The 16,441-nt window shown below is 38.7% G+C and overlaps 2 protein-coding genes across 2 annotated transcripts in view; one reads left to right on the plus strand and one right to left on the minus strand.

Annotated features, from left to right (window-relative positions):
* RBMX2 (RNA binding motif protein X-linked 2) overlaps positions 1–2,428 on the plus strand; it is a 39,312-nt gene extending 36,884 nt beyond the window's left edge. The window contains exon 7 of the mRNA XM_082609755.1: positions 2,385–2,428. The gene's annotated coding sequence lies outside the window, so the exon portion shown is untranslated. The remainder of the gene's footprint in view (positions 1–2,384) is intronic.
* LOC309796282 (fibrous sheath-interacting protein 2-like) lies at positions 256–16,120 on the minus strand (the record flags this gene model as incomplete). The annotated part of the gene is given in 5 exon segments (XM_082609327.1): positions 256–561; positions 563–1,151; positions 1,153–1,972; positions 14,048–14,108; positions 16,094–16,120. Coding segments are annotated over 5 exon segments (1,803 nt in total).
* Between the last annotated feature and the right edge of the window lie 321 nt (positions 16,121–16,441).

Consider the following 16,441-nt stretch of genomic DNA (forward strand, 5'->3'; position numbering starts at 1 on the left):
ATTATATTGTAGTTCTTCCTGGATAGCATCCAAAACAATTTTTATCACTTTAATTGTATAAACACTAAGGTGAGATCGAGACAAAGATTTCTTGTCAGGCACAGGCTTTGAATGGGCAGCATGGCTTTCTGGTTTGAAGCAGTTTTGTAATTTTGGACAAACAAATGAGTTCAACTTCTTAAAAATTGTGTTAATGATCTTATCATTAATGTGATCTACAGGTTCAGATGTCGAGCCACTTGCTCCAGGTTCTAACTAGGTATGTTTTGTAGAGTCTACACCAAGTGCAGATAAAAATTTCTTCCTTTTACTATCAAACCATGTTGCTAATGGCTCTTTATTTGGTATGTCAGCATTATCTAGAGAAGTTTGATGTACTGATGAAGAATGTCCGATAATGTGACTAGAAGCCATGTGAAGTATTTTTAATACAGCATCTACAATATCTTGAGCTACCATATGGATTTCTGACACAGAGAACATCTGGTCCATCCATTCTTGATGTGACAGATCTTGTGGTTTTCCTGAGGTAAGAAGTGAAGCCTCTCTACCATTTTTTACAGTCTAAGTGTTCAGAGAGCCCAGAAGATATATCTTTGAGCATCTGTGCTAAAATACTTCTAACTATATTTTCTGAAGCTTTTTGTATTTGATACGTTTCATCTTGGCTGAAAAGTAAAATGTCTTTATTCACACCAGGCTTGTCCTTAAAAAGGTCCTTATTATTAAAAGTTGGAAGGTCAGTATTTAATCCCTGATCATGAAATGCTACTTTGTCTTGATAAGCAGGCTTTGTAGTTAAGTTCATATTGCTTTTGTATTTAAAACCAGCATTTTCCTTTGTTAACCAGTGATCAGGAACCTGTTCTTGTAATTTTGCTTTTTCATCTTTGATAGATGAAATCAATACATTTTCTACAGTTTTGTCTATTTCTTCATTTTCATCTTCAGAATAAAGAACCATGCCAGGAACATTAATAGGTGGAAATAGGCACACATACCTAGGAGCATTAGTTACTCTAGTGCTGGTGAGTCTGTTCTCTTCTTCAGTGCCAGAAGGACTGCTCATTCTGGAGTGTCTACTCTTTTGGACATCTGTTTTCACTGGTGTCTGATGTAGCTGAGCCAAGATATCATCAAGTATCATCAAGTAGGATGATCACTGTTTCTTCAGTTGCAATGAGCCTTTCATTATTAAGTCCAATTTGTATATAGCCTAGTATAGTGCTGATTGCTTCCTCTATATAACCAACCAGAGAGGACTGGGAAAAAATATTTGACACTAAATTTTGTATTCTTTCCTTGCCAATCAAGTTGGCAGCATCAGGTTCAACACTGGATTTCCTTTTGCTGGCTCTTTGAAGGAATGTATATATTGGATCTTCCCTGTGTTGCTGATAAGCCAGTTCAGTTGTGATTCCAAGATGAACAAGTTCACTTTGCTTAGAAGATGCAATAGCCGTCAGCTTTTTAAAAATCACATGAACCATATTCTCTGCAATATCATTCATGTTTTCCAAAGCATAGGGCAGTGAAGCTTTTGAAGTTTTTTCTTTTGGAGAAATGAAATGTTCTCCACTGACTAAGTTTGATTTAAAGTGAACGGATACATTTTCTTGTGAAAATTCCTCGGTACATTTTTTCTCAACTGCAGACTGTAGCTTCTCAAGCACATTTTCCATAATTTCAGCAGCTGCTGAGGAAATATCAACACTGGAGAGCAAGTCTCCTTTGTCAGTGTCAGTTTGGTCAACTAAAGCTTCGGCTGTAACAAAGGAAAGGGTGGGGATGGTCTGGGTTAATTCAGACACCATTTCATGAAAAATGTTTTCTAAAATCAACTCAGTTTCCTTTTTTAGGTGATATTTAAAGTTAACTAAAACATCATTTAACTCCTGCATCTCATTTACAGCTTTTGCTTTTTCATCAGGAGACAGTGGGCGTTCTAAGCCATCTGTTTCAGTGGTAGCATCTTTTTTTTTTTTTTTTTTTTTGCGTTATGCGGGCCTCTCACTGTTGTGGCCTCTTCTGTTGCGGAGCACAGGCTCCGGACGTGCAGGCTCGGCGGCCGTGGCTCACGGGCCCAGCCGCTCCGCGGCATGTGGGGTCTTCCCGGACCGGGGCACGAACCCGTGTCCCCTGCATCGGCAGGCCAACTCTCAACCACTGCGCCACCAGGGAAGCCCAGTGGTAGCATCTTTACATTTCCTTGTGCCTGTTTCAATCAGTGCAACAAGGTGACTATTGGATTTACAGGTTTTAAGCTTGGGGGGGGGGTTCAAATTTCTCATTATATTTAGGTTCGGGGGTTTTAGGTTTCTTTTCTGAGTGTTCTTTCCTGTGATGTGTTCTTTCTACATCTGTTCTTTCTTTATGGGCAGAAGATGATTTTGACGGTGCCACTGGTTGCCCTATTGACTTGTCAGCTGCCTCTGCACAGGGCTCTGCCTGAACCATCTTACTTGTTTCATATAGAAATGTTTCACGGCATGTGCTACAGCAACTCTCACTATCAGAAGAGAGGGTAGAGTCATCAGGCATTGGGTATGTAATATTTCGCGACCTTTCTTCATATTTTGTGATGGCTGGATATAATACACTGGTCACTGCAGCCACAACGCATTATATATTATATTTTGAATTATACTGTTCAGTTCTTCAGAAGTTATCTGGAAAGGAGGTGAGCGGGGATACAAGGGAAATCACATATGAATTTACTCTATTTAAGGACAGGGACTAACCTTTAATTCCTTTTATCAAACAATGCATAGCTACAATCCAGCCACAGTGTATAGAGAGAACATAGGAAATCTATTTAGAACACCAGATTAGTTTCAAGTTGGTTTATTCACTGTGGCTGTGATCTATTTTTTGAATAAGATTTTCTTTGATTCAAAATCCCTTGGACCCTATACTTGTGCTCCTAAGTGTATAGTTTTACCACCACCTAGATTGTCTAATTGTTGAATATATTGTGTAGTGTTAAATACATTGCACCCTTAAAGCTGTCTGTCCATTTTATCTTTGTTTCAAAAATCTGAACATATGGCTAGCATATACTTGAGCTCACTGTTGGTGAAATTTAAATGTTAATAAAATAGTACACCCATTAAAATAAAATAAAGCAGAAAAAAACCTCCAAATCTCTTGGAACTATAAAAGTTTATTGCTGGGCTTCCCTGGTGGTGCAGTGGTTGAGAGTCCGCCTGCCAATGCAGGGGACATGGGTTCGTGCCCCGGTCTGGGAGGATCCCACATGCCACAGAGCGGCTGGGCCCGTGAGCCATGGCCGCTGGGCCTGCGCGTCCGGAGCCTGTGCTCTGCAACGGGAGAGGCCACAACAGTGAGAGGCCCGCTTACCGCAAAAAAGGAAAAAAAAAAGTTTATTGCTGAGGTTAAATGGCTTCCTGGTTAAAAAAAAAAACAGCCAAGTGGGTGTCTAGGCTCATAGAAAACAAATGCCCTGGCAAGAAGTAAGACTGTGTTTATGACCCAAGCAATATTTCTTAAAAATACAAACCAGGTTACCTCTAACAAACTATTTCATGAAACAAATTTGCAGTTCAAACATTTATGTGCCTTTGTGGATATAGCCTCCTTTTACTTAGGCATCCATTTAGCTAGGAGATGAGGGTAAAAAATGAAGCCCCATAGTGGAGGGGTCAGCCTGTGGGTTCTGTGGCTGGCCTGTTGCTGCCTTCCTCTGTCAATTGACTGTGTTTGTATATGCAAATGACTACAGCTAGTTGTTAAAGTTTAATCAGTGGGCAACGGTTATCACTGATGATTTAAGGGAAATGAACAGGCTTAGGTCCAACAGAAGATTATCAGTGCAAACTGTCTTGGATTGGGAGGCAGAGGACAGCTGAAGAAATAAAGAAATAGGGCTTCCCTGGTGGCGCAGTGGTTGAGAGTCCGCCTGCCGATGCAGGGGACGAGGGTTCGTGCCCCGGTCTGGGAAGATCCCACATGCTGCGGAGCGGCTGGGCCCATGAGCCATGGCCGCTGAGCCTGCGCGTCTGGAGCCTGTGCTCCGCAACGGGAGAGGCCACAACAGTGAGAGGCCCGCGTACTGAAAAAAAAAAAAAAAAAGAAATAAAGAAACACATTAATTTCGGAAGGAAAAAAGGTTGAGCCAGAACTCATATTCAGAGAGCCAGAAGGCCAAGCAGTGGAGGGAAGTTGGGGCTCTTTTAGTATGAGCTGAAGTAGAAACCCAGGGACCAGACTTGAATGGCCATTTCCTCATGGTTAATTATGCTCACTATTACAGCTTAGACTGGACCAGGGGCAGATGCAAAGTGCACCTGCCAAACTCTATAACTGTTTATGTATGTGTACTTATTGCCGATATATTTTGGGATCATAAAAATCCTTTTGCCTATAATAAAACAGTATTCTTTTTAATGTTGTTATCCTCAAGACAGCCAGACCAGGAGTGTGTACCTTCCACAGGAACTCTATTTCTCAAGGCTGTGGCTACAAGTCAGTGGCAGCAAAGGCTGGATGCCTGGCATTTTAGCTGTGCATTGTTTGATGTCCTGGCATTTGGGCACCCGATTCCCTATAATGTTGTTGTTGCCTCAGAATTATCTCCAAAGGTAGCCCCATGTTGTTCAGGTATAGGCCAACAATCAAAGTTAACACCTTGCCGTATGTAGCATATTCTCTCCTGACCCATTAGAGAAGGTTTGAGGGACACTTCAAGGAAAAGCTGTTTTATTCGAGTCCATTTCCCAAATCTCCTAATGCATTTTTTTATTGTGATAAAATACACATAACGTAAAATTTACCATTTTAAAGTGTATAGTTCAGCAGCATTAGGTACACTGACAATGTTGTACAAACATCACTACTATCTAGCTCTCATAATGTATTTTTTTCACCTATTGTGCAGACCAGAAAATGGCTACTGAGTTTGAAAAACATAGTTTGAAATGACAGCATATGGTTGAAAAAGACTTGTTTTACTTATGTAAAATGTCCTAAATCAAACACTTCTAAGAATAATGTTTAAACATTAATAAGTAAGTTACTCACCTTCTTGGTCTAAATTGATCTAAATCCGTTCCAATACATATGAATTAAAAATTTCAATATATATTATTTTCTTATCACCAGAGATAATGTACAGCAGACCTACATTACTACTCTTAGCGTAGCTGAGAAGAAGCACGTCCAACTTTGACATATAAAGTTGGGACATTCATCAAGTTTTTAATGAAGCGAAATGCGATAAGTAGAATCTGATTATTCAGCTCATTTTCACTATACTGTTAAACCAAGAAATACCATTTTGGTGCCAGTATGTCTCAGCCTTTGTGTTTGTTGCACATTCTATGAATTGATCAGGTGTATGTGTGAAAGAGTGTGTGAGTGTGCTACTCCCCTGAACCCCTTTCTTGTTCATGATTCCTCTGTCTAGCCCCAGAGTTGGGGCTTTTCAAATTTACCCTCTTCTCTGCCTGGCCCAAGTTGCAGCTCTCTTGTGACCAGGTCCCTTCTTTTGATGGAGTAGCCATCCTAAGACTCTTCTTACTCCAAGGAGAATTAAGAGACAGATCTAGGCATCCTGGCTCACCTGCCTGAGGGGCAGGATGCTCAGCCCTGAGCCAGATCTGCAGGGGTCTGCAAAGTTATTTCCCTTAATGTCTTCCCATTATGGAGTGGGTTTGTGGTATTTGATGCTTTCCCCGTGATGATTAAACCTCCTAAGCCTCCCCCAGTCTACCCTCCTGAGCTCCCTGGGCAAAAGACCAATAACAGTAACTTTGTACCCCCCTTAACAATAACTCTTTTAACAATAATTTTGGACCTCTGCAAAACTCAAGATTAACTGAGAGTGAAAGGCAAGGAAGAGAAAAAGGCAAAGAGGGAAACTGACTAATATCAGCAGATGATTTTGCTAGTTGTCTGATTCACAGATTTTTCTCTAATAACATATTAGAAAATATCCTTAATTGCTTTATCAGTGAGTTTCATCGTACATACTTTTTCTTGACAGTGATTTTGATGGTAGTCTTGTTGCCTGAAAAAGTAAAAAGAGATTGATTTTATTTCTTATGGTTAATAATTTATGTAACTTTCCTCCAAATTCCTAGTCATTGAATCAGATTACCCACTTTGTGCTTGGGAGTTTTTTTTCCTCCCCAGCAATTCACAGAGAAGAATAAGCTTTATTTTTTTATCTAACCCTCCTATTTAGCCTCTTATTTAGAAATTGGCCCCTGGGTGTAGGACATGCTCTATTAATTACTCAGAGGAGTAGAGTAATTGCTGCATAAAGAGTAGAATAATAGGTGCTGAGTAAACTAACACCTATCTGATATAACCACTCTTGATCCACCTTAGCCATGTTTGTTCTGTAGTGAGTTGAGAGGAGCACGGATGGGGTTGGAGAGAGAGGGGATGGGCTAGTCCTTTTTGCCTGTCCTGCTTGGTCAGAGCTTTCTGATAATTCACTTTCTACCCACCTCCTCAAAATTCCTAATCTCCTCTCCTTGCCCCACAGTAGGAAAAGATCTATGGATGATCCACTGACAATGATAGATTAAAATAACGGGTTTCAGATCATATGCAATACCAAATTAGATAGAGCCCTTTTCTAGGTATCACAATATTCTATTCTGTGTTCTAATCAGAATTATTTGTTATGACCTACTACATGGAACCAAAATTATATTTTACTAAATTGTAGCAAGAGAGCAACAAAATCATGTAAATTATAGAATAATAACAAAAAGTTTTAAAAAATCAAGGCTTAAGACTAATTATGATTTACTTTCATATTTTTCTGCCTCCATGGATCCCTTGCCTCTCTTCTTCTTGACCTTCTTAAAGGAAACATGGTGCTTCTATTTTCATTTTTACTTGGCCTGCCTTTATATTATCAAATTTACTTTTTCCTCCAAGGCCTAACAATTTAATTTTGAGACATACAGTCAGACTGTGAAATTACAACCTAAATCCTAGCAGGAAAAGGTCTCAGTTAGGGTTAGGCATCAATAGCCCATCCACAGACTAATACCTTTTTGTAATATAGAACCTAGAACATGAATGCTCACATCAGTGACATAATTCCTATCCTTTGGCTTCATTCATTTTTCTAAGACCCAGTTTCTTAGGCCAACTCCAGCACAATTTCTTTTTTGTAGATCCTCTGCAGTCCAATGCACCCAGATTCTTTTTTTCTGCTCTCCCTATCTTATACCACAGGCAGCAAGTGGAGTCCTGTGTGTGTTTCTACCTGTCCCCACAGACTTTCTGTCCCAAAGGCATGCATTTAGATAAAAGGAAATAGCACAGAACTAAGAACAAAACTAACCATATAGATCAGAAAAGCCTTATATAAGACCACTAGAAACTAGTTGTAATATTGGATACAAATCTGCAATTTGCAATGAATTATCAGCTTCTCTTTGGAGTCAACTGAGCAGAAACATGCAAATGAACTCACTGTTATGTTGGAAAGTTCCACCACAATTCTAGGAGTGCCATAATATTCCATCCACTTTTCCCTAGTCTTAGGTTGTTTTCCCTAATAGGCTGATGCTACTAAAGCATCTAAGGTTTAGGTCATTTGTACTGCCAACTCTCTACTTCTTAAATAAAGAGGGTGGTGATATTAATGAAAATTAGTTTAGAAGCCCCAAAGATAAGGCGCAATTTTTCACCGTTTAACTTGCTATGTCATAAAACTATAAATATAACCTTTCTCTTCCTAACCTTCTCCTCCATACAATCTCACTTTAGTCCAAAAGATAACTGGCCAACCACCCCTTGAAGATTAATGTGACAAGACTGAATTTTAGTCTGTCTGCCTAATCCTTCTGAATATCTATGTTTTAGTGTAACTGGTGGTCCTCTACTGGTACCTCAGGCCCACAGCTTTGGAGTGATGTCTCATACCTCCTGATCATACATACATGTAGTCCATTCTATTGCCAAATCCGTTTACTCATTCCAGTGTGAATGAGATTTAAAAGCAGCACCTCTGTATCCTAACATCCGTGGTCCAATCTGATAAGCCAAAAACAGGGTAGTTCTATGGGTGGCCCTCCCTTTGCCTAACATTTTATCCACTGTCCTGCCCTCAATTCACTCTCTGGTATTGCTCATGTCTCCCTGTCTTTTCTCCTGGTGCTTTGTGAAGCACAGATGAGGTCAGGTGCAGTGCTTTATTCATCTTGGTATCTGTCTAACAGCCAGCACTATACTTTGAACATAGTAGGTTCTCAAGAAAGTTTGGTAAATAAATTTCCATTTAACATATTTTAGCTCTTTGTGTACAAATGAAGGCCACTGTGCAGGCTACAAATCATTAATGGACTTCTGCAGCCAGCACCTACTTAACTGTCTTCAATGTGTCATATATGATGCTATCAGGGGTGTTCAGCAAAGTTACTGATTTGATAATATTACATCTCTCCTCAAAACCTTAGACTGTCACTCAATGAGTGAAATACAAACTTCTGAGCACAGTCTTCAGGACAACAAACTCACTGCCTTCTTTACTCTGTTTCTCCTCTCATCTTCTATCCCAATCATCAGAACATACTCAGTATCTAAATGCAAAGCTTAATAATTACAACTGTTTACCACATCGCTATCTTATCACATTTGCTTCCTCATGTCCTGACTTCTTTGGTTCCTAATTCTGTTTTATTAAGCTTACTGTGTATGTCCTTTCGTTAGCATTAGAAAAAACAGAGAACCAAGGAGTTGGAGGAAGAGAAGAGAGAGGAGGTAAATGGTGGAACAGACATGATGTGTCCACAGTTGAGTCTTGGGAAGCAAAGAGCTACATTAGAACAAGAAGACTAAGCCAAAGGACTTGAACCTGGGTTCTTTTCTGTAAGGTAAAGGAATGTGACATGGGTGCAATGGGCAGAGCCATACCAGATGTGTTGTAGCTAGGTTTTCTTGTGCTGTGTCCTGGAATTGTCCTAGGTATAGCTAAAGGTATTTTAACCCTGTGTATTTGAGAGGAATGGGAGAGAAGCTCCAGGTCATATACAGAGTTCTTCATCCTAGCTGATTTTTAATAAAAGGGTATCCAGAGCATTTGCTATTGAAAAGACTCAAGTGATTCTGTAGTTCTGTAGTCTAGGGTGGGAGTTGGGCTGGAGGAAGAGGGAGGCAGGAATTAACACTATAAAACTACACATAATCATTATTCTCTCACTTTTATTTCTTGAAACTACCTTGATACTGAGCTAGTCAGTTTCCTTCCTTCAGCATCCTTGTATCCCATGAGCCCTCAGCAAATCAGACAAGCTGACTGCTATCACTCCTACCCCCAAATCCTTTTCTAAGAAGCTTGGTCTGAACATCAGTACCATTTACCACCACACATTACTTCACTTTACCCAACCATTTGCATCAGAGTTTGGGATTTATAAAAACTATCCTGAACCTCATTTGGTTTGTTGAGTGTTTAAAAGATGATGGTGTTGGGTATGTGTGTTCCATCAGGAGTTATTTTATGTGCATGAACTATTATTCAAGTTTGAGGGGAATAGGACATCAGCAGAATGGGTGGCCACCAAGGTTTGAGGGGTGAAAGGCTCCCAGGCCAAAGAAAAGTTCTCCACTGGCCTTTATTTTGCATCATGAGAGACTGATTACTTCGGATTACAGTGCAAATATCCTTAGGGGGGTAACAGGTTAAGTCATTAATACTATATATATAACACATCATTATGAAGCAATTATACTCCAATAAAGATGTTAAAAATAAGTAAGTAAGTAAGTAAATAAATAAATAAATAAATAAATAAATAGTAAACTAATTTATCATCATTAGAAAACCAGTAACCTCAAAAGGCAAAAGTAATGTAGCATTTTTGAGTGGGGACAGGGGAAAAGAATAGATCCAGATCCCAGAAGTAGTGCTCCCTGAAAGGGGAGTGAAAATACTGTCTGTCAGGGGGGCACAGGACTAAAGGGAGAACAGAGAGAGGAGGTGGAAGAGCGTGAACAGCTAGCTTTGCCTACTTTACAATTTTAGCTTAGTCCTGAGAGGTTGCACAAGGGGAGAGTTTTACTACAGACAAGTAAAACTACAAGAATGGAGGATTCAAACAGCACTCCTGTGTAATTATTTAAATATTAATTTAAAGCAACAGATTACTTTATTAAGTTTTCTTAGATACTTAATTGATGAGTCGTGAGAAAAGAAGACTCTGGGAGCTGCAGGTGAATTTTCAGAGAGAAAAAGAAAATTACTATTTATTGGTATCCTTCATGGGCTACTTGTAAAATGGTAATTAACATATCTTAATAGGTCTTTTATTCCCTGCTGTCAATGCTCTGTTTAAACCCTCCAGGGACTACCAGTCAGGCATCAAATACACCTTAAGATCTGGGATGATTACCTTCCTCACCAGCCTCATCTCTGGTCACCATTCTACATATATTCTATGCTCCAGAGACACTGAACAACACGCAGTTCCCTTTGCCTCTGCCCTATTTCCCTTGTAACTCTAGTGTCCTTCTTAAATTTCTCATTTTTAGGACCCATTCGGCTTGTGTCACCTCCTTCAGAGAGCCTCCCTTGATATCTGCCTAGATAGACGCATTCTCTGTCAATGCTCCTGAAGCACCCTATACATCCTTCTGTTATAGGACTTACTATGCTGTATTGTGAGTACTAGATTACAGTGCCTGGCATATACTAAACACTCAAGAACATTTATTTGTTGAATTAATTCTTTTTTTTTTTTGGCTGCACCACGTGGCATGCAGGATCTTAGTTCCCCGACCAGGGATTGAACTCGCGCCCCCTGCAGTGGAAGCGCCGAGTCTTAACCACTGGACCTCCAGGGAAGTCCCTTGAATTAATTCTTTAACACATGCGTTGGCTCAGTGTTTGTTCATTAGTCTGCCTGTCATTAATCTCTTCCCACTCAAATACTGTCTAACATGCTTTGTATGCCATCTAGCAAATTTCTATAAGTGGATTTTAGTAACTATTTCTGGATAATGATACTAAAGCAAGTCTTCACGTAGAATACATCCATAGGAATACTGGGATGGTGTATGTCAGTTGTGCACAATCATGACTAAACAGTCTTAGACAATAGAAAGTATTAGAAAGTATTGGTAGTATTACCAATTAAAGCCAGTTCAAAGTCAAGGTGAATATCTATTTATTTTTCTCCCAATAAATGTAAAGTGTATTGTGAATAACCAATAAATTCCAGCGATCTGCATAGAAGTTTTACTTAAATTCTATGTACCTTCTTGAGTTTCTTTGTGTATGAGTATGTTTTTGAGTGTGTACAGTTTTGGAAAGGAAGGAGCTGGAATTAATAGTGAACAAACCTGAAAAAACGTGTGAAGATAATACTGTTGTGGTGTTTTTGAAATATGTCTACAAATTCTTTCATAATACTCCCTCCTGTGGTGGAGGTTAATTCTTTTCTCCTAAGTGTGGGTTGGACTTAGTGACTTGCTTCTAATGAATATATAGTGGAAGTGATGGTGTATAACTTCTGAGACTAGGTTGTAAAATGTAGTGTGGCTTCAGCCCGTTTCTCTTGGATTGCTCACTCTGGGGGAAGCCAGATGCCATATCATGAGGATGCTCAAGAGATGTATGGAGATGCCCACATGGTGAGGAACTGAGACTTCCTGCCAACAGCCATGTGAGTGAGAAACCTTGGAAGTGAATCTTCCAGTCACAGTCAAGCCTTTAGGATGACTGCAGCAGCCCTGGATGACATCTTGACCATAACCTCATGAGAGACCCTGAATCAGAACCATCCAGCTAAGTTGCTTCTGTATTCCTAACCACAGAAACTGTGAGATGATTTTTTTTTAAGCTGCCAGGTTTTAGGGGTTTTTTTTGGTTATTCAGCAATAGATAAATAATGGTGCGGTTAAAAGAATAAGGGACTCTTCTATGGTTTCTAGCAACATGGTGCATTAAATATCCTAAAGAGCCTAACTGTGTAAAACCTATTAGAAATGCAATGGGAATTTGATAAAAATACAATTATAGTGTAGAACTTCCATACACCTCTTTGATGGCTGGACACATCTAGCAGACAGTAAGAAAAGAATCTAGTAGACAAAAAAATCAGTAGAGACATAATAATTGAATAATATAATCAATAAATATAATTTAAAATTCATTTAGAGCCTTATATCCTTTAAATAGAGAATTATACATTGTTTTGTATGTCCATGGAACACTTTCAAATATCAGTCACATATTTGGCCACAAAGAAAACGTTAACAACTTCAATGTGTTAAAATTCTACAGGCTACATTCTCTGAACCTGACTTTAAAAATGTGGCCAAAATATTAATTTCCTGATAATTAAGAAACATACTTATGGATAACTCTTAGATCAAAGAGGGAATAAAAAGGAGAAAGTATAATCTACCTTAAAAAGAACACTTTATATCAAACCTATGGGAACAGCTTTTATTATTTCCCATAGGTTTTGATATAAGGTGTTCTTTTCACTGCTTCTCGCATGCATCCCAGACCAATATCTACAACTGCCTCCTTGACTGTTCCACTTAGATGTCCCACTTGGATGCCCTCAGGCATCTCAAACTCAACATATTCAAAGCTGAACTTATTTTTTCTCTTCCAAACTTGTTCATCTTTCTGTATTGCCTGTCTACTGAATGGCACCACTATTCACTATCCATTAAGTTGCTCAGACTAGAAATCTGGGAGTTGTCTTCAATTCATTCTTCCCCCATATTCAATCAGTAACCAAATCTCATCCATTCGACCCTCTTAGTCTGAGTCAAACCTGTGCCCAGCTCTTCATCCTCACTGCCACTGACTTTGTTCAGGACTCATTTCTAGCCTTCACTATTGTAATAGCCTCTTAATTGTAATAAGAGGCAGTATGGTATTGCAGTTAGGATTGGTTGAGTAAGATAGACCTAGGTTAAAACCCTGGCTTTGCCACATATTATGTGAAATCTTGGGCATGATAATTTACCACTCTGAGACTTAGTTTACTTATGTGTAAAATGTTAGATAAAAATACTTTTATTGTTGGGAGGGTTAAATGAGAGAATATAGTTTAGTATAGTTCCTGGTACATAGTAAGTGTTCAATATGCTAACAGTTATTTTTATTGTCTCATTGCCTCCAGTCTCTTCATGTCTACTTCCACTTTCCTTTCTTATAAAAGGCAAATTCTTTTTTTTCTTTCTTTTTTTTGGTCATTTTTTGAAGTCTAGTTAATTTACAATGTTGTGTTACAGGTGTACAGCAAAGTGATTCAGATTCTTTTCCAGATTCTTTTCCATTATAGGTTATTACAAAATATTGAATATAGTTCCCTGTGCTATATAGTAGGTCCTTGTATTTTATTTATTTTATATATAGTGGTGTGTACCTGTTAATCCCAAACTCCTAATTTACCCCCCCCGCTCTCCCCTTTGGTAACTGTATGTTTGTTTTCTATGTCTGTGAGCAGAAAAGGCAAAGTCTGACCATATTATGCTCCTGCGAATATTCTTGAATAGTTGCCCTTCGATAACAGGATAAAAGGTAGATTTCCTGGCACAGCTTACCAGAATCTTAATGATCCAACCCTTATCTACCAGTCAAGCTTCATCTTCTGTAATTCTCTAACTTGAACTTTTAGTTAAAGCAATTCTGAAAAAAAACCCTATTTCCACAAACCCACTATGCTCTAATGTATATATCTTAGTAGATGTATTCCCTTCTCCTGGAAGGTTCTCTTTCCATTTGTCTGCTTAAAAAATTCTTTCTCATCCTTCATGTCTCAGCTCAATAGTGGCACCTTCTGTAAAAGCTTCCTTGGCTTCCCTATGGAGAGTGGACTTTGTATATACCTCCTTTATTGCACTTATCATACTGGATTGTGATTACTGGCATGACTGTTCTACCCTAAACTGTAAAATCCAGGATAGGGACCATGGCTTCTCTACTTCGTGTGTTCAGTAATTAGCATAGTGCATGGCATGTAGCAAAAGCTCAATAAATGTTAGTTGAATGAATGCATTAATGGATTGCAGGATTTCCTTAATAGTTATTGTTAATGTTTACCTGACTCATAGTCTAAGCTTGATTTCTTGGCCTTTTCCCCATTCACATCAGCATGTGTCACCTATACATGCCACAAGAAAAAACAAAGAAAATCCTCAAATGAGTTTTCAAAGAATTTGAACATCATCTATTTCTCACAGAAATTTAATAAAGTGATTTAAAAAGTCCATTTATAATATACACGTGTTTCATTTGGTTTACATTACGTACATTACTTACAGAATTCAAAGGCTTATAGAATTCATTAGTATATTAAAATTAACTAACTGAGGAATGCACTGATCAGCATGGAAGGTAATCAGTTGAATAGCTAAAAAGAGTATGTGTGGTTATTAAAGAAAGTTAACTATAGGGAAAATGTTTTGAGAGAGCTAGAAAGCACAGAGCAGGTTTTCTGCACACAAGGGATGTGACTCTTTGATTTGGCCAAGAGCTCTGCCTGCTTAGGTAATTATACAGGAAGATAAATCCAACAGAGTAGACTTTATTTGTTTTCCAGGCCTGAGAGCTGAACACAAGCCACCAGAAGTACATTTCCTGACACTGATGGGATGGGTGAAATAAGCTGAAAAATAGCATTGGATTCTATTGTAATAAAAGTGGTCATGCTATTTCTCAAAATAAATTAGGTATTTGTGACCATTTGATTTACTCATATTGTCCAATGTATTTTAAAGCCTTCTTTAGAAACAGATGGTCTAAATTCGTTTATTGGGTTTTTTTGATAACATATGTAGTACTAAGTTTGCCGTCCATTCTACACTCAGAGAATACTTTTTTTCTGACTGTATAGTGAGGCTAGTGAAAAAAGTTATTAATTCCTGATGTGCAACTACTAAACTATCTTAAAGTAGTTAAGAAGATTCTTTAATCAGGTACTAAGCATGCAGATTATGGATGTTAGCACAGTAGCACAGTGCCCTGGACACAGCAGGTGTTTTATAAATATTTGTTTATATAGAGAAGCATATTGTGGCTAACATGCTACATTTGAAGAGTTATATATAATTGAGTCTGTCACTTTCTATGCATTTGACACAGAATATGGCAAAATATGTTAACTTTAGAACAGATGAGCCAGTTAATGCAGTGCTAACGGAGCCAAGGAGGTACATTTGATTCTTATAATGAATGACAAATTGGCAACCCACAGAAGTAATATATGTTGTGACCAGGTACCCTGAATGTCTGTTGCCAACTTCCCGCCATCAGATGAGTGATCACTGGTCACAAAGGGGATAGGGCGAGGCAGTATGGCTGTCTCTGCACAACCCATCAGCACTAGAAGAGAAATGATTCACAAAAGCCCAATATGTTGATTCTTCTGCAGGGCATAGGTATGGACCTTGAAGCTCTTGAAGCTCATCATTTAGGAAGACTATAACCTAAGGGCTAAGTGGGAACACTCAAGTTGTTTCTGGTAAATCTCTATTAAGAATTGAGACAAATATTCAAATTTTGGATCTATTTAACACACTTAAACTCTCAGGCTCACCATTTTTCTTTTGTTAGCTTACAGCTTGTTACTGATATTCCCTACACTTAGAGTATGGCAACACTAACATAACTGATAACCATGAGTGCTGGAAGTCTGAAGTAGCACAGGATTATTCCTGTGGGTTCACATTTCAATTTTTATGAAATCTTACTATAGGGTGTTTAATTTCAGGGAATAAGGCTGTTCTGAATTCTCATTTAATACATGAAACTGTGTTATGCCAATCTTGATCATAATTTCATATTTCATTTGTTCTTTATGTATCTGGGACAAAAGAAATATTACTTGCCTCTTGTTTTGAAGTATCCTGTAGAGAGTGTCTATAGACATTTGCTGTTTTTGCAGAAACACCTGGAGTTTGAAGTGAAGTACTACTTGTAATTTCTGGGGGAAAGAAGAGGTACCTTTAAATAAGAAAAAAATGATATAGCTCTCCTTGTTGGGCTGCCATAATGTCTAGAATTACCATAGTCAACGATGTATTTATTTATGGAAGTTAAGTCAATATCTCCAAGTAAAAAGGCCTTTTTTTGAAGTCCCCTGCTTACCAGCTTCCAGTGGCCCACCACTGCCATCAGGGACAAGCCTGAACTCCCTAACTTCTGGCCCTAAATTACTTTGCCAGCTAAATCTCCCACCACTCTCCTGCCCTAGAACGAACTGTTTTGCACTTCATTCAGTAGGCAAGGGGGAACCACTGAGGACTTTTTGGTAGAGGAATCATATGTCCAAAGCTGTATTTCAGGAAGATTACATTCACAGCAAAATGTAGGCTAGATTAACAGGAAGAAGAGATTGGAGGCAAATTATTGCAGTGCTTAAGGGCATGGGTGGCACGAATGGAAAGGAAGGGAAGATTATGAGAGAATTTAAGGTGGTGGATTGGACAGAAGGTG

This window comes from Mesoplodon mirus (assembly GCF_964341445.2).
Source record: "Mesoplodon mirus genome assembly, chromosome: X".
Classification (NCBI taxonomy): Eukaryota; Metazoa; Chordata; class Mammalia; order Artiodactyla; family Ziphiidae; genus Mesoplodon; species Mesoplodon mirus.